This window comes from Urocampus carinirostris, chromosome 8 (genome assembly GCF_059441175.1).
Source record: "Urocampus carinirostris isolate Australia breed hairy pipefish chromosome 8, RoL_Ucar_1.0, whole genome shotgun sequence".
NCBI classification, from domain to species: domain Eukaryota; kingdom Metazoa; phylum Chordata; class Actinopteri; order Syngnathiformes; family Syngnathidae; genus Urocampus; species Urocampus carinirostris.
In genome coordinates, this window is record NC_142356.1 from 3442972 (window position 1) to 3461669 (window position 18698).

The 18698-nt window shown below is 42.6% G+C and overlaps 1 protein-coding gene and 1 pseudogene across 2 annotated transcripts; both read left to right on the forward strand.

Moving 5' to 3' along the window:
* Positions 1–1479: 1479 nt before the first annotated feature.
* On the forward strand, positions 1480–18485 carry gprc5bb (G protein-coupled receptor, class C, group 5, member Bb). Of its 2 annotated transcripts, XM_088341371.1 has the most exons (6): positions 1480–1594; positions 2177–2489; positions 2565–2737; positions 12208–13299; positions 18222–18334; positions 18397–18485. In XM_088341371.1, the coding sequence occupies exons 4-6, from the start codon at positions 12231–12233 to the stop codon at positions 18439–18441; spliced, it is 1227 nt and encodes a 408-aa protein (XP_088197497.1). In that variant the 5' UTR covers positions 1480–1594; positions 2177–2489; positions 2565–2737; positions 12208–12230; the 3' UTR covers positions 18442–18485. The 2 variants fall into 2 exon arrangements, with proteins under 2 accessions (XP_088197497.1, XP_088197498.1); XM_088341372.1 differs by having other exon boundaries at positions 2177–2737.
* Positions 16648–16767, forward strand: LOC148360517 (U2 spliceosomal RNA; annotated as a pseudogene).
* Positions 18486–18698: the final 213 nt, after the last annotated feature.

An 18698-nucleotide genomic window follows, 5' to 3' on the forward strand; every position in this document is an offset into this window, starting at 1 on the left:
CTACAGCAGAATATAATCCTAGAATGAGGATCATTTCAAAAGTAAAGAATTCAGTTTTAATGTGGGTGAAGCGTGGTCAGTTGTTGCCTCGGTGACAGTGACTTACTCTTCAATAGCGTACAAACAAGGTAGCCTCTGAGTCACAGGTGTCAAACAGGCGGCCCGCGGGCCAGATCAGGCCCGCTAAGGGATTGAATCCGGCCCGCGAGACAACACTCAGAGAAGCGCAAGAGAAAAACAAGCTGCAGGTTGAAATATGTCAACTTGATGTTGCCAAAGCCAGGTGCCTCCAACAAAGACACTGTACTCTCTCTCTCTCTCTCTCTCTCTCTCTTTTCCACCCTTTTCTCCCACTCTGTCTCTGTCTCTTTCACTCTCTGTGTCTCCCTTTTCTCTTCCTTTGTTCCTCTTTGTCTCTTTCTCTCTGTCTTTTTAACTTCTTTTGCTCTAACTTCCTTTTTTCCTTTTCTCTCTTTTCTCTTTCTCTCTTCTTTTCTTTTCTCTTTTCTCTCCTTCTGTCTTTCTATTCCTCTTTGGATTTCTTTCTTCCTCTCCCTTTTTTCCCCCTCTCTCATGACTTCTCTTTTTATCTCTTTTGTTTCTCACGCTCTTTCCCTCTTTCTTTGTCCCACCCTCTCTCTTCTTTTCCCTCCCTCTTTCTCTTATTTCTTTATCTGTCTTTTTCTTTCTCTTGAATCGACTAGTCCGGCCCCCGACAGAATGTTTGTTCTATCGTGTGGCCCCCGAGTTAAAATGAATTGGACACCCCTGCTCTAAGTGATTGATTTTGTTGCTCCTTAGTCTCTAAAATATTGAGGGACAAAAGTGAATGAGGGTCTCTGTGCTACTTAATCTGAGTTCTAATTTAGGAAAATGCTATCCTTTTAGAAAGCAATCGTGTCAATAGTACTCAAGTCCACAGCAAAATTGCCGAACGGCCCCGTAAAATTATTTTTTTGTACAAGAAAAAGAAATAAACCAGTTCAGGGTGTCCCCTACCTGGCTAAGATATAGGCTCCAACACCCTCTGTGACCCTAATGAGGACAAAGGTTGCAGACAATAAATGAATGGATAAACTAGAGAAAAGTAAGTGAATATTTGCCCCCAAGAAACACAAATATTCACAAAACAAATGTAATGGAGCCAGTCAAAAAAATAGGTAAAAAAAAAAAGTAATTTTATTTTGAAATGGTGATTCACTATCTCAGTGAGAAAGTGAAGCGTAAACGGTCTTTGCTCGGCAATGGTGACGTCATATTAAGTCGACGGCCAACAACAAACTGACTGCCCGTTCAAGTAGCTCAAAACTGATTAGTTCCAAAAATTAAATTGTTCTTTTTTAGGCTGGACATTTCTGCATGCTCTTTGGGCGACATACATGACAACAGTAGCTAGAGAATGTCACTTTTAATCTCAATTGGTGAGCCGTGTGACTTGCCGCAGCGCATGTGACGTCATTCTTGGTCGACGGCAGACGACAAAATGGCCGTCAGTGCTAAAATGACTCAAAACTTTCATTTTGTCGATACAGACTTTTCCTTTGTTGTTTTATGACAAAAGTAGGAAGAAAGGGTCATTTTTCCATCAATAGTGGTGAGTCGTTGTGATAAATCGTTGTTTTAGCGGGTGTGACGTCATCCATTCGAGTTTTGGCTGAAGACCATTTCAGAATTTCTTCATTTGGAACTTCCATGTTTTGTGCCACGGCTTCAATTTCAAAATATAATTGCTTATTTTTGCTTCCATATTCTTGTTTGTGTCATTGTTGGTTTTATGTGTCGTATAACGCGTTTTAATCTCACAAAGGAAACCCTAACTCATATTGTTAGAATGAAATTGTGAATGTATTTAATTACTGTTAAAAGTGTTGATAAAAACTCATATTGTTGGGATATGATATCATGAAATTGTGTGTTTAATTGCTGTTAAAAAATGTCGGGAAAAAAATGTTAAAACGTCATAATGTCAGATATAACGAAATTGTGAATATGCTTAATTGCTGTTAAGATTGTTGAGAAATTGTTCAAACCTCACATTGTTTATTTGCTGTTAATAGTGTCAATAAAATTGTTAAAAACAAACAAAACAAAACAAAAAAATAACGCGTTTTAATCAGTCTTCGATGACACTAAATGCTTCAAAATGTCAAAAATACGTGTCGTTTCCTGCCAGCAGGAGATTATTCCACCCCGAAGGAGTTTTGGACTCTTACGTAATCTCCCTACAATGAAACGCACGTGGCCAAGAAAATCTACCGTCACCGTTTCTCCAAATCTGCACCTCGCTCATGTCAACAAAGGAGGAAAGTCCCCCCCATCTGAGTTTGCGTGAATGCATTCAAAAGAAATCGAAAAATCCTGCGCCGTCCTCGCTCCATGTGCGTGGGTGAGCTCCTGCAAAAGCGGGATTGCGTCTCCTTTTGACACCTCCGCACAACCGACGCGCTCCACGGAGACGGCAACTTGTGCAGCCGGAGTCTTGGAAACAAGTACAACGCCATCGAGTGCGATCTTTAAATGCTAAAAGTGGTGCTCAATTCTTGCTTGTCGTCTTATTTTTCCAGTGTGGGGGAGCATTTAAACCAAGTGGGATAGGAATCTCAAGTGTGGAAGATGTGCAGCTGCTGCAAAACTGAATCGTGAGCTGGATTTTTTTCCAACGAATGGTTGGAATGATGACGTGAGGATGATTTTTTATTATTCGTAATTCAGAAGCGAAGCCGCTGATCTATCTGAGGTGAGTGACACAAAACGTGAAACTGTTGTGGCTTGTGTTTTTGGCTTTTTAAAAACATCAACAATGAATAAGATGAAACCGCAAACTATTAGCACACAAACAATACATAATCAAAGATTCACATTCACGCTGGACTGGATGATGAGGTTTTTATTACAGTTTCTGCAGATGAAATGAGTCACAACATTAGCTTCTCTGCTGGCTTTGATCTCGTTGGCATCTCGCTCTGTAGACTGCCCAAAGCATATCAAAGAGCTTTCTTTTCAATTTACATAAAATACATTTTAAGTCAAGTCATTTTTACTTGGCATCATACCAACGATTTCTTGAAGACACATTAACTCATTTAATGCAGTAACACAGGGAAATTCTATGGCTTGCAAGCCATAAATGGCTCTTTTCATGAGTACATACGGGTCAGAGATAAAAAGTAGTTTGTTCAAAAATTCATTGTAGCGATAAACGCGGAGCTGATTGTATCACAATACATTTTTACATCAATTTTAACAAGATACTTTTAACAAGAGATCATATCTTGTTTTTTTTAACGTTTACAATGAATTCAACATATTTTTCTTTAGTCTGAATTTTAACCAACATCATCCTTTTATATATATATATGAGAAAATAGAAATAATAACAATCATGAGTATAAAAACGGATACAATTTACCTGCAGATGAAATGAGTCACAACATTAGCTCCTCTGCTGGCTTTGATCTCTATAAGGGGAATTAACATTTTAGCACAACAGAAACAAAACGAAAGATGTGCCTTACCGTTGGCAGCTCGCTCTGTAGACTGCCAACAAAACCCCGCCTTCTAGTCACATGTCAAAAGCCAAAACGAACCCTACCCCATACCAGCAGGTGGCACTGTTGGACTCATCATTGCAGGACACTTGCCAAAAACTATACACATATTTCAGCAGGAATTTCAATAAAACAAAAGTTATTATTACACCCACTACACACCAATGCCTGCAACTATTACACTTTTTCACTGCAGGGATGATATATTGAAAATCAAAACAAGAAAACAAAGCCCTACCCCACCAAAGGAAACTATGAAAACAGAAAATAAATCAAAAAATACTATACCTGTCGCGCTCCAGGGCTCCATGCCCTTACAAACTGTCGTATTTTTCCTTACAAAATACAAAATAATCTTTTTTTTTGTTTATTTATGTAGTTTAACATATTATATTGTACATGTGTTTCGTTATATCATATATATTGTGAATTAACGTTTTGTTGTGAGATACTGAGTTGCTCGACATGAATGAGGTTTATTATATAAAAAAGTTCAAAAATTAAGTCGCTTGGACGTTCACTGTAGAAGGAAAAAAATACATGCAAATAGAATTAAGTAGAATAATACATTTTCTTAAATTATTGTTGGTAATATACTGATTAAAGGGATAACCACAAACCTGTCTTTTTTTCATTTTCTCCTTTTATACTTCCTTTTTTTCCCTTAACTTCTTTATACAACATAATCATTCGTAATATAATGCATCAAAGCAAGTGAGCCAGTTGAGAGCCGGCTCTCTTAAATGCGTTGAGCCGAAAAAGCCGGTTCTCTAAAAAGAGACGGACTTCCTCTCACTACACAACTACCACATGAAATCCGAGGCGGCAGATGCATGCGCAATGTAGCATCAAACTGCTCGCTTCACTTGCAACGATAAAAAACGATACCGAGATAGAGGCTACCGCGGCGAACTCGTTTGACTTGATTGATTTGCCGTTTGGTGATCGTCCGTCTATACCGGATGGTACCTATAATTGATAAATTTGCGTTTTTCCATACAGATTTTCTTGTACGTCGTACACGTCTTAAAATGCATAATAAACGTACTTTGTACCGCAAAAACGTACAGCTTGACAGGTATGAAATACTCCACTGCCTTGAAATGGTTCAGTCCAATTTATTCCAAGCACCACTCTTTAAGCTATCGAGACATGAGTTTAACACATATGCTGTAAAGGGAAAATGGTAGGAAACAATTTAAATTTCATATTCTCTGATTTAAAACAAAAATGAAAATTATTCAACTTGAAATATATGTGGCATCCACTCCATATGGATGGAAACTACTGTTGACTTACACTACATATAGATGGATACAACTGTGACATCCTCTATATATAGGTATATATACATATGCTGTAAAGGGAAAAAATGGTAGGAAACAAGACCAAATATTTTTCCTGGTCAACTTTCATGTAAGACATGAATGACTCCAACTTTTCTCTCAAACTCCCTTTTTCAAGACTGACCAAATGTTATTTTTTTTCATATTTATTGAAGTATTGATATTTTTCCCAGCATCTTCCTCCTTCTAGTTCCGGCAAACAAATCAATTATTACGATTATTATTATATTATTAAATTCTGATAAATATTTTACAAATTGAAAATTGAGCACACTTTTACGTTCTGTGCTCACGTTTTCCTCGTTGACCTCATTGTTTCTGTATAAGCCCCACCCCCTCCCCAAGCACTTCCTACCATCCGCTACTGGTGACACACAACCAAATTTGCGCGTATAATCTAACCCCTTGCTTTCTGTATTATATTCTATAGCCCTCTGGCTTAAATGTGACTATATGCAGTAGGGAGAATATCCCAATGAGGAGAAATTCATTGCCCTCGTACTCTGCTTGAGATGGCAACACCATAAATATTCAGTTGTAGGTAAATCTAAACATGCCTACCGCTCTGATTTAATGTTGCTGGCAGATTGAGGGATGAATGTGGTAATGCCTTAATGTTTTTATTCGGGGTGATTAGAAATGCTTATTTTATCCCCCACTGGACAGTAATTTCACTTTACGACCCCCACCTCAGAACGGAATAACGTTGTATCCCGAGGGTCTACTGTATTTGGCAACATCTTTGACATGTATTATGTAGTTTGTCAAAACAATAGAGCTAGTTCAAAGGTGGTGTCCATAACTTCCAAATATTCTACTTGCCGACGCCATCTTCTGACTGAAACCATCATTGCAGCCTCTGTCAAGGTCCTTTTGCTGCATGTGCAAGTATGTGAATTTATTGATAAAACTCTTCCTTTTTCATCTTTTTGGGGGTTCGGGTTGGCATTTGGACAGTATTTGAAACTATCCTTTTCTTACTTTCACCATTTTCATCCTAGAATAAAAGAAAACCTCGAGCACAAGCGTGAATTTACTCTCCCTCCACCCCATACCACCTATCCCCTTTCCATCACCGTAATGCCCTCCATGGCCGCAACACCGAGGGTAAAAGTAAGATAAACGTAGACAGGCGCTGTGGGGAAAAATATAAAGGCTCTTTGAACTCAGTTGGACATTGTTAACATATATGCAGTAGAGAGAATATGTCATTTTAAACTTTTTAAGGACGCCTTAAACTACGCACCCTACCTTTTAAACTACAGTTTACACTCACGGTGTACGTTGGATCAGGAGTCTGCTACTGGTTTCCATGGAAACCAGTACTCTTAGTTTCAAAACTCTACCTGAAAAACAGCAGAGAGATGGATGGGTGCTGCCAAGGCTATACATGCCCAAGGCACACCACAGGAAGTGGTGCCCCTCGGTGGTTTAAGGCAGGGGTGTCCAACTCGTTTGAGCTTGGGGGCTACACGGTTTAAAAGAAACTCTCATGGGGGTCGGTACTTGTAGATTAAAGAAGAGAGAGGCAAAACAAACGAGAGAGAAAGAACGCGCAAGAGAAAGATGGAGATTGAGAGGAAACAGGGAAAGAAGAAAGAGATATAAAGACAAAAAAGAGAGAGATCTTAAGAGAGAGGGAGAAAGAGAAGGAAAGAGAAAAAGAAAACAGAAGGAAAGAGGGAAAGAGAAATATACCAAAAGAGAGAGAGAGAGAGAGAGAGAGGAAAAACACAGAGAAAGAGAAACAGATAAGAGAAAGAGACAAAGACAATGCGAGAGAAAGTAAAAAAAAATGAGAGTGAGAGGCAAAGTGAGAAAGAGACATAAATCCTGTTCTACACCTACCTCACCCCTCCCTATCTCTCCAACCTCCTTCACACTGCCACTCCATCCCGCACCCTCCATCTCGCTATACACCCTGCCCCTCTCATCTCCATGAGGAGCCGAGCTTTCAGCCGCTCTGCCCCCCAGCTCTGGAACTCATTGCTGCCTGACCTCCGAAATTCTGGGACCCTGTCCGCCTTCAAATCCGGACTCAAAACCTCTTCAGACTTGCCTTTTCTTGACCGTCTGCCTCACACACTGCCCCTTTTAACTAAAATGTGTTTTATCGGCTATTTATGACTTGCTTGTTTTACTCTTCGTTTATTGTCCTGTCCTACTCGTATGTACAGTGACCTTGGGTGCCCTAAAAGGCGCTTCGAAATACAATATATTAAGAGAAAAAAAGAGAGAAACCATGAGAAACAAAGAGAGAAGGCCTTATCTGGCCCGCAGTCCGCACTTTTGTCACCTACGGTCAGAGGGATCCGTGAAATACCGGTATGTTTTATGCGAGAGGCAAGTTTTGCGTTTTTCGTCTATGGAGTGCATCATCCCGGCCGTCGGTCCAGGAAGGTGCGTTTGGTTCTTTGTCTTCTGCGCCCAGCGTGCAATGTCGGCCCACGCGCTTTCCCGTTGCCAAGGAAACTGTGGACCGCCGCTAAAACCGCTTCGCCGTTGCGAGAAGAGGGATCATCACGTGGGATCTGGCAACCGTGGCCGTAACTGGCCCCTTCTTGGGGGTGCTCGAGCACCCCAAAAATGAGAGCCATTTTAAAACTCTTTCCTTCATAAAGGACAGGATAGACTAAATATGATGAAAAATGCTAGATAGGAAATGTAACCCTTGGATGCATGAGTGGGGTCAAAAATAGGTTTCTATTTTTCAAAATCTTTGACAATATTCATACTTTTTTATTTGTATATTCCAGGTATTCCTCATAGAACGTGTTTATGACATGAGGCCATTAGTATTTTTAGTTTTGTCCCCCCACTCATGGAAGAGTGTATGTGTCACGGTTGCCCATTGCACTCACTTGGCCCCGCCCGTTTTCCTGATTGGCTTCCTTCCTATTTAAACTCAGTGCTCTCATTCACTCCTTGTCAGTCCGTCAACAAACCTCTGCACTTCCAAGGCAGTAGCTCAAGAGGTAGAGCGCTCGTCTTGGGATCAAGAGATCGCAGTTCATGTTACATGTCGAAGTGTCCTTCGGTAAGACACTGAACCCCTAATGCCCCCAATAAGCAGGTTAGCGCCTTACATGGCTGCACGGCCGCTATTGGGAAATGTGAAGCACACTGTAAAGCGCTTTGGGAAGTCTTGACTTCAAAAGCACTATATAAATGCAGATCATTTCATTTCATATTTTGACTCTGTCCGGTATCCTGCTCGTTTATCCGGTATCGATCCGTCTGTCTCGTCCTGTCGGATATCTGACTCCAGTATCTGGTATCGATCCTGTCTGTCCTGTCCAGTATCGATCCCGTCTGTCCGGTATCTGCTCAAGTATCGGGTATCGATCCTAGCTCTCCGGCCTGTCCGGTATTGACCCCGTCTGTCCGGTATCCGGTATCGATCCATCTGTCTCGTCCTGTCGTATATCTGACTGCAGTCTCCAGTATCTGGTATCGATCCTGTCTGTCCTGTCCAGTATCGATCCCGTCTGTCTGGTATCTGCTCAAGTATCTGGTATCGATCCTGGCTGTCCGGCCTGTCCTGTATCGACCCCGTCTGTCTGGTATCCGGTATCGATCCATCTGTCTCGTCCTGTCGGATATCTGACTCCAGTCTCCAGTATCTGGTATCGATCCTGTCTGTCCTGTCCGGTATCGGTCCCGTCTGTCTGGTATCTGCTCAAGTATCTGGTATCGATCCTGGCTGTCCGGCCTGTCCGGTTTCAACCCCGTCTGTCCGGTATCCGGTATCGATCCGTCTGTCGTCCTGTCTGATATCGGACTCCAGTCTCCAGTATCTGGTATCGATCCCGTCTGTCCGGTATCTTCTCAAGTATCTGGTACGATCCTCGCTGTCCAGCCTGTCCGGTATTTGGTATCGATCCGTCTGTCTCGTCCTGTCTGATATCTGACTCCAGTATCTGGTATTGATCCTGTCTGTCCTCTCTCGTATCGATCCCGTCTGTCCGGTATCTGGTATCGATCCTAGCTCTCCGGCCTGTCCGGTATTGACCCCGTCTGTCCGGTATCCGGTATCGATTCGTCTGTCTCGTCCTGTCGGATATCTGACTTCAGTCTCCAGTATCTGGTATCGATCCTGTTTGTCCTATCCAGTATTGATCCCGTCTGTCCGGTATCTGGTATCGATCCTGGCTGTCCGGCCTGGCCGGTATCGACCCCGTCTGTCCGGTGTCTGGTCGTGTATCCGGTATCGACCAGTCTGTGTCGTCCTGTCTGATATCTGACTCCAGTCTCCAGTATCTGGTATCGATCCTGTCTGTCCCGTCCTGTCCGGTATCTGCTTGTGTATCTGGTATCGATCTCGTCAGCCTCTGGCTTCCTGTTTTTGCACGCCGGACTTCTGTCTTACTTCTTCCGCCCAGCGATCGCCCCATTCCTGTAAAATAAAGCTTATGTGGAAACGTTACGCATCTGGGTCCTCCTCCTGTTCTGGTTCTGACAGTATGTACCGATAGGTCACGCATCCAAGGATTAAGAAAAGGAAGACAAAACCATGAACAACGCAGCATCGAAAATACTCCCCTGCCTTGAAATGGTTCAGTCCATTTGATTCCTAGCTCTGTATCACAGTATTTTTGTTGTATTTTCTATTGTAGATTTTTTGGGCGTATGTCTTTAGTATTACTATAGTTGTATTTTTGTAGTATTTCCGTAGTCAGAATGTTGTACTGCCGTAGTATCGCTGTAGTTTTGTTCTTGCAGTATTTATTTTTACATCATATCATTTGAGTAGTATATCTTTAGTACGTTTGTAGTACTACTGTCGTTGTGTTTTGTAGTATTTCTGTCGTAACATCTTTAAAGCGGTATTTTGTATTATAGTGTCACCGTAGTAGTCTTTTTATAGTATTTCTGTAGAAGTATTTTGAAGTATTTCCATACTAGTAATTTTGTAGTATTTCTTGACTGTATTTTAGCATTCCCGTAGTTGTATTTGTGTAGTATTTCCGACGTCATAATGTTGTACCGCCGTAGTTTGGTTTTTGCAGTATTTTTTTTTTGTATTTCTACAGGTATATTTTTGTAGTATGTACAGAGTAGAATCTTTGGAGTATACATGTAGTATTGCTGTAGTATTACTTGAGTTGTATTTTTGTAGTTTACCCACAATGGTATTTTTATAGTATTTAGATAATATAATTTGTGTAATATATCTTTAGTACTTTTGGAGTATTTCTGTCATTGTGTTTTGTATTATTTCTGTCGCAATATCTATAAAGCAGTATGTTTGTATTATAGTGTCACTGTAGTGGTCTTTTTATAGTATTTCTGTGGAAGTATTTTGAAATATTTCCATACTAGTAATTTTGTAGTATTTCTTGAGTGTTTTTTAATATTTCTGTAGTTGTATTTTCGTGGTATTACTGTAATAGTATTTTTGTTGCAGACGCTTACCAGGGCATTAGGGACAAGTTGGGACCCCAAAAAACATTTTCTATTACTAGTACTATATACATATATACAGTATATTCTATTACATATAAATTCGCCTAACACGAGAACGGAGCTTGGGCGAAGATCGGAAGCAAGTCGGGTAACCGGAGACAATCGGGAAGCCAGGGACAGACGAGCAGGATACAGGACGGGACAGACCGGAACCAGAGTCAAAAATTGCTTGCCTTGCACGTGCGGAGGTTCGCTGAAGGACTGACAAGGAGTGAATGAGAATGACGTGTTAAAATAGGAGGAGAACTAATCAGGGAACGAGTGGCAGCTGGGGCTAAACGAGTGACACGGTAGAGGGGTTCTCAGATGAGAAAATTCCATCTCTTTCTAAAGCGCTCCTCTGAGCCTCCTCTTTTGATTAAATCTTTAAGGTTACAAAAGCAGATCAGCCCTAAATGGTGTGGAAATTAAACGGCCGGAACACGATTTGCCGATAGGTACAATCAACAGTGAGTCAAAAGAAGGAACCCCGTGAAAATCCATCCAATAGTAAGAACAGAACCAACTTATTACACGACAAAATAAATGCAGCAGTGAATAAATGAAGAAATTGCATCGATGTCATAGATTTAGGTAATACATGTGTAGGACATTCGATGTGCTAACTCAAATTCAATTATTCAATGTGATTGATCTGTGGCACTAGGTCTAAATGCGGGGTGGTGGGCCGTTATCTCAATTTTGTTAAACAAAGGACCATTCCAGGTTGCCTTGACAACGAGTCCCCAGGAGGCCGGTCAGAGTGGTGTGACTTTTGGTGGGATGTCTATTCATTTGACATCACACCCCGTTGCTTCAAATCTTATTAACAGTAAAATTAAAGCCAATGTTGTTTTCCTATCCAAATGGTGCTATCCAAGATCCCAATTTCTATCTTTCTTTGTTTTATTTTCTTATCCTTGTTTTGTTTTTGTGTTCTATTCAAGTTTCTTCAGTAGTTTATTCCATGAATCCAAGAGTGTGTCTTGATTAAAGTATGTTGAAGTATCAAAAACGGTGAAGATAGTTCATTAAGTTGTGTGTCGCCAACCCTTCAGATAAACTAAAAAAGGTTTTTTGATATGATTATTGTTGGGAAATAAACGATTACAAATGTATCGTTTACCAAATTGTTCGAATGAGTTATCTGACTCCATTAACCAAACACAACTTACATTCGCCTAAAAATGCATGCTCGTTTCTTTATGGAAAAATGAACAAGAGACCGGCATTTCCACTTGGGGGCAGATTTAATTTCTTAAATTATAAACTAAGTGAATTCCATCGAATTAGCCAAATTAGTGTCGCTCTTTGTCAAGCCTCTCTCTCGATCGTCCCTTTCGATCGATCTTCTGCCCACGTCCCTTCACAAGCCGGCGTGCCGACTCCTCCCATGGGCGTGCCGACTCCTCCCATGGGCGCGCCAGGTGCCAGCTTAACCACCCCCTCTCCTCATACCAGCAGGGCGCTTATCAAGACAAAGTCTGAGAGCCCTGTTATCAAAATTCCCCAGCCAAAACACTCAGCACTTGGAACGGCGCGACCTGTCATCGAACTTAAGCCTTCTCTGTGAAAAATCTTCATTGCATTCAATAAATGTAACCTGTATAAAATCCTTTATAGTAAAATGTATAAAATATAAAATCCTTCATTATCCCAAAACGAATGTTGTGTTTCAAAAAAGGCGAGAAGAGTTTAAAAATGATAAACTGGGCTCTATGATTTTATCGGTCAATCGATAATTTGTTGAATATTTTTATTGAGCACCCAAATTTTGTTACAGATGATTCTACAGAATATGTGTTTATTTCTATGGCATATATTTGTAGCGATTCATTTATCTCTACATTTCCTTTCCTATATGACAGGATCGCTCCCCCATCGAGCCAGGATGCCTTCCGAGGCTTCCTTCACCGTCCTGCTTCTTCTCCTGAGCTCTTGCGCCTCGCAACCGTCTGCCCCGCCTCCTCCAGGCTGCAACCAGCGGGTGTCGCCCTCCTACCGGGTTCTGTGCGACCTGGAGTGGGCTTGGGGGGTGGTCCTAGAAGCGGTCGCCTGCGGAGGGGGCCTGACCTCCCTGGTACTGGCCGGGCTCCTCCTGGCCAAGCTGGGATCGGTGTCGGACCCGGGCCGACGTTCGGGTTTGGGTCCGCTCTTCCTGCTGCTGGGCTCGCTGCTGGGCGTCTTCGCCATCTCGCTGGCGTTCCTGGTGGGCAGGAACCAGGTGCTTTGCGTGGTCCGGCGGGCATTCTGGGGTCCGCTTTTCGCTTTGTGTTTTTCCAGTTTGCTGGTGCAGGGTTTGAGGCTAAGGAGGTTGGTGGCAGGGAACGCCAGCCCGACTGGGAGCACACTGGCCGCGCTGGGATTGGGACTGGCTCTGGTGCAAGGGATTATCTCCGCCGAGTGGGTTCTCCTCACCGTGGTCCGGGAAGGTCATCCAGCTTGCGAGTACCCGCCTTTGGATTTCGCCCTGACCTGCAGCTATACCTTGGGACTCCTCCTCATCGCCATGGGGCTCTCCCTGGGGGTGGTACTCTGCGGGGGGGAACTAGCGCCCCCTCCGGAAAACGACCAAGAAGAAGAAACCGAGAAAAAAAGATGGAAATGCAACGCCGTGTGGCTGTTCCTCGCCAGCCTGGCGTCGGCCTTGCTGTGGGTGGCCTGGTTGGGGTTTTACCTCCACGGGAGCCAAGTCATCCGGGCGAGGGCCCGGGCGAGGGGGTCCGAGAACGCCGCGGACTCCCTGATGGGCGAGCCCGCACTGGCGGTGGCCCTGGTGGCGCAGGGATGGATCCTCCTGCTGTTCCACGCCATTCCCGAGAGTCACCTGTGCTTGAGGAAGCGGTCGGAGGATTTCTTCGAGGCCGGCGAAACCACGCCCCCTCCTGGACGTTTCAGAGACCACGCCCACCAAGCCTTCCAGGAGAACCAGGCTTTTTCCATGGAGGAGCCCAGTGCAGGTACAATTCAAATGTATTCAAATTAGAATCGTTAAAATACCTCACTTGTAGAAAGGGATCGGGGCAAAATGAAGTGATAAATAAAAAAGGTTAATCAAAAATTACAATTTTGCTGCAAAAAATGTTCACATTCATTCAACGTTACTGTAACTTTAAGAAAACACCTTTGTTGTAGCGATTAGCGTCCCTTTATTGTAAGTGCTCATAGTAAACTGGTTAAAGTCATCTTATTTATCTTATTACTCCCTTTTTTATGTTTAGTTACGGTATAAATGTTTAAGTATTGATCATCACGTTTTATAGCTATTTAGTACTTTTGGGAACAAAAAATACAAAAACCTTGTGAAAAGGCTGGGAAAATAAGCAAAAAAGATGAAACAGTTTGGACACTTTGAGTATTCTTCGTTTTCTGGTTAACTACACCAGGGGTCGGCAACCTATGACACGCGTGGCAGCAGTGGCACGCCAAGGGTTAACCAGTGGCACGCAAGCGCACTGCAAAATAATAAAAAAATGCGCATTTTACCTGAAATTTAGACATTCTTAGTTGCGCGCCGTGTTGTTTAGAGGTTTTACGGTAGCTCTTGTGCGAGTGTGCGTCTGCACAGCGACTCACAGAAGAGGAGAAATCCGTGTTTTGACTCAGCCACAGAAACACCGGCGCGCAATAAATGAATGAATAATGAAAGCTCCTCCAGCGAAAAAATCTCGTTCTTTGACTGACAACTGTGGGCTTGAGCAAAAAATGACCGTGCTGTTTGTGCATTATGCCTCGAGAGCGTTGTACCTCGCACATCAAGTGTTAAACGTCATTACGAGATGAAACATGAATTCAAGGCGTAGACATTAAAACCCGCAGTGTCCAGGTACGGCAAACATACACAGACCCTAAAAACCTTTGTCACTGCTAAAAACACCACCATTGAAGCAAGTTATCACATTGCTCACTGCATAGCAAAGCATGGAAAACCATTTATACCTGAGCCCATGATGAATGGTATGGTAGCGGTCCATATCTCTTGTTTTTGATTGTAGTTCATTGTTGATGAAGAAGTGTGTTGTGGTTGTCTACAGGCCTTTCCACATGTTGCTAACATTAATTTTTTAGTTTATTGAAGAACAAGAAGATGAATTGGTCATTATACGATTTCAATGTATATCCATGTTGTATATTTGGACTGGTGTAAAATGACAGCTCTTTCGTCATTGATCTTGGCACACTGATTTACAAGGACATTTGAAAGTGGCACTCCACACCAAAAATGTTGCTGACCCCTGCACCACACAATAAAGACATCTAGTGGTCAAATGTGACACAGTGTCCCTTTAAGAGACCTGTATCACCTATTAGAGGGAAGAGAGTCAAAGAGGGGGCCAACCGGGGCGAGATGAATATAATGTTTTTGACTCTGCTACTGTATCATAAGCAGGCAATGGCCTCAAAACTGTGCAGAGAGCAGCCAATGAATTTCTGGGCTGCGTTGATGACCCTCTGGATGTTTTTTCTGTCTGCTCCCGTTTCGTTTTTCCCGTGTATCTGAACTCGGCAGCGTACCCCGAGGTTGCTCGGCAACCAGAAACACAAATAGTAGCTTTTCCTTAACATGGTTTAAATGAATGCGATGAGGAAAAAAGGGGTTTTCTTAAAAAGATTGTTTTTGATCAAGTGTCATTTCTTGATGAATTCATGGCCTTCATTTCCTGAAGAACATTAAAAAAAAATAGTATTACGTAACCACTTGTGTATGAGTCATCCCCGCTCCAGTGCTAATTTCAAGCGAATCCTCTGTTGGGGAGCTCGACACAAAGACAAACCTGACTGTTTAATTTATCAGTTAAAATAAGGAGAAAAGACATCAATGGTTTTTGAGCTTGGAAAGAGAACAAGGAGGACCTAATTTCAGACACAAACGGATTCAAATCCGGCTCGAAGGACCAAATGTTGAGTCTATTTTTAACAGACGATTAAAATAAGGAAAGAATACATCAATGGATTTTGAGATCAACAAATGAGGAGTGTACATAGCCCTCAAGATGTACAATATCCAGTTTATTCTAAAGGTCCCCTGGAGCTCTTACTATTTATTCAAAATCTGCTAGGTTAAATGTGAGATGACTCTTTGTGTTTTGGAACCTCCCGGATGAGCCGTCGCCACACTCTTTAAGTGATCTTAGTTGGTTGACCACTCCTGGGAAAGTTTGCCACTGTTCCCAGCTTTATCCTTATGTGGATAATGGCTCGGACAGTGGTTCGCTAGAGCCCTACAGCCTTGAAAGTGGCTGTGTGACATTTTCCAAACTGAGATTTCACTTTTTTCCCAATTTCTTCTGGAATTTCTTTGGATGGTGGCTTGAGATTTTGTAGCCTATTTCACTTAGTCTGACAGATTCAGATATTTTTTGATTAAACACAGTTGGTGGCAATCCATTTTCCGGTGTGACCTGTGGAATTGAACTCAGCTTTCCCAAAACTGTGCTTGGTCACAGTCAGTTCCTGTTTCAACAAGAGGGGGGCAATTACTTTTTCACACAGAGCCAGATTTTTTTCGTACCTTAATACATGGAATCAACATTTGAAAAGTGCATTTTGTATAAAATCGATTTGATGATCTGAAATCTTTGTGAGTGATAAATATGCAAAAAAAAACACAGAAATCAGATCATTTCAATCAGTAAAAACACTTTTTTATGGCACTGTACCTCTGAAAGCAAACGCAACCGTTTTTAGATAGTTTTCAGAACTATTTCTCTTTTTCTTCAGAATGGCCGAGATGGGCGTTGCTAAGGAGGCGGAGGGGTCTTAGCAACGGCCCTAACAATCAGGATTTTAAAAACTGGATTCATTTTCCAACTCATTTATTATATTTTAATTACAGAATTTATGACTACAGTCCAGCTAGGTGGACTTGGGGTCGGGCGCCCGCCTGAGAGTGGGAGATTGCTGGTTCTCGGCAGAGTCATACCTAAAACTTACAATATTGGTACCTCCCTGCTTGGCATTAGGGGGTTGGAAATGGGGGGTTTGGTCAAGTCAGGTCAAGTCATGTTTATTTGTGACGCCCTTAATCACAAAGAGTCTCAAAGGGCTGCACAGACCACAGATTATTGCAAACTACAGACTATCATGACACCATCCCCTTATATTGTCAACATAAAATATAGGTTATTCATATGCTATAGAGTAGAAGTGTGTTAAGCTTAGATTTAAACATTTCCACTGAGGTTGCCGGCTGTGATTTTTGGACTGTGGACTTTAATGAAGGATGGGCCTTTAATGTTATAAGGTATGCTAGGTCCTTAGCTTGGCCTTGTTGTTTTTGGACTGTGGCTTTGATGCTATGTCAGTCCTTAGCTTGGCCTTTGCCATGATCTTTGATTTTTGCAATCCGGAGATGGAATAAGAGCTTGCTCTGTCCACTCCACGCATCGGCCCGGTATTGCAGTACCTCCGGGAACGGTGCATTCGCAATGATCGCAGCAAGGCTTTAGGGCTAGGACCTTAGCTTGGCCTTTTGGCTGAGAGTAAGTGTCCCGGCTCCTAGGCTTTGTAGCGTATTATGAACTGACCGATAACGGATAATGGATAATGAATAACGAAGATAGAACAATAACCCTTAAAAACCCCCTGCAGATCGAATCTCAGGGGGAAGAGCATTCCACAGCTCCAGGGCCCAAAACGAGAACATTCTCAGACCTGCGGATTTTTTCTTGGCTCTTGGGATCACTAGTAGACCGGCATTTTCAGAGCGAAGGCTCCGGACCGGAACATAGGGGGAATTAAATCTGAAAGATATAAGGGAGCAAGTCCATGGATGATATTGTATACTACCAACAGAACCTTCAAATCACATCTTAAGCTAACAGGGAGCCAATGCAGGTGAGCTAAAATCGGGGTCATGTGATCAAACTTTCTTGTCTTAGTTAAAAGCTTCGCTGCAGCATTTTATACCAGCTGAAGGCTCTTGATTTTGGACTTTGGGAGAGTAGTGCATTACAGTCATCGAGAGGTATAAATGGTTTTCCATGCTTTGCTATGCAGTGAGCAATGTGATAACTTGCTTCAGTGGTGGTGTTTTTAGCAGTGACAAAGGTTTTTAGGGTCTGTGTATGTTTGCCGTACCTGGACACTGCGGGTTTTAATGTCTACGCCTTGAATTCATGTTTCGTCTCGTAATGACGTTTAACACTTGATGTGCGAGGTACAACGCTCTCGAGGCATAATCGAGACGGGAGGTAACAAACGCGTGAATTATAATCTCCGCATCTGACTGAGACAGCATAGGGTGAATTTTAGCAATGTTGCAAAGATGGAAAAAAACTGTTCTAGTCATATTCTTAACGTGTGTTTGAAAGGACAGATCGGGGTCAAATATGAACTCCTAAATTCTGGGTGATATTCCATTTGTCAATGTTCAGAGACGATTTTGAGGACAAGTCACGGCATTTAGATGGACCAATAACTGGCATTTCGGTCTTTTCAGAGTTAAGGCGCAAGAAGTTGAGTGACATCCACTTTTTTATCTCAGTGAGGCAGTGTGGCAAAATCCTCCATCAGAAGATATAGTTGAGTGTCATCTGCGTAGCAATGGAAACAGATATTATACGAGCGAATAATATCAACCTCATGGAAGCATGTAAATGCTGAAAAGAAGGGGGCCAAGTACTGAACCCTGCGGAACACCACAGGTAACACTATAGGGCTCAGATGTTGGTCACCTAAGGATTCCCAACGACAGGTGTTGCGGCACCTCGGTTGGGTAGAACTATCCTGGCATCACTTACCATGTACATTCGTACGTCTGAGTATGAGAGTTGACTCCTGGTAAGATGGAATAATAAGAAGATTCATAACTATAGTCATTTAAACCTGATTTCTTGGAACCGAAATTAACTTTGACCCTTCTTTTCAACTGCGATTTCAGCTCTCCGCAGCGCCACCTACCAGGGCAGCGGAGGCGGCGTTCGCCCCGGCATCGCCTTCAGAGGTCACGTCTACCAACCTACCGAGATGGCGCTGGTTATGAACGGCGGGACGGTAAGTCTGACTCCCGAAATAGGAAACCATTTTGCGGATACTCACAATCTTGTTTTTCATAGATTCCAACGGCTCCCATCAACTACACGGGAAGACGACTGTGGTGAAACACCAGTCGGATGTCACGCTGCTGTTTGACTTATTCTGATGCCTGAAGTAATGCTGCGTTCCAGAGAAGCGGGAAGGCGGAGTTTTCCAAGCTAAGACCAGAAAATATCATCGGAATGACACTGGAGGTTGGAGGTCCTCGTCAATCGTCAAAATGGCGATGCCCACAGAAACACGGACGGTGATTGGTAAAATGAAAGAAGGCGGATTACAGTGTTAAAGACTACAGCCGCCATTTTTCTCCACATTTTGAGCG

Bases quoted from the DNA above. Each gene is read 5' to 3' on its own strand.
- gprc5bb (XM_088341372.1), top strand. From the start codon at position 12,231: ATGCCTTCCGAGGCTTCCTTCACCGTCCTGCTTCTTCTCCTGAGCTCT. The intron at 13,300-18,221 runs GTACAATTCAAA...CTGCGATTTCAG, and splicing joins CATGGAGGAGCCCAGTGCAG to CTCTCCGCAGCGCCACCTAC. The intron at 18,335-18,396 runs GTAAGTCTGACT...TGTTTTTCATAG, and splicing joins TGGTTATGAACGGCGGGACG to ATTCCAACGGCTCCCATCAA.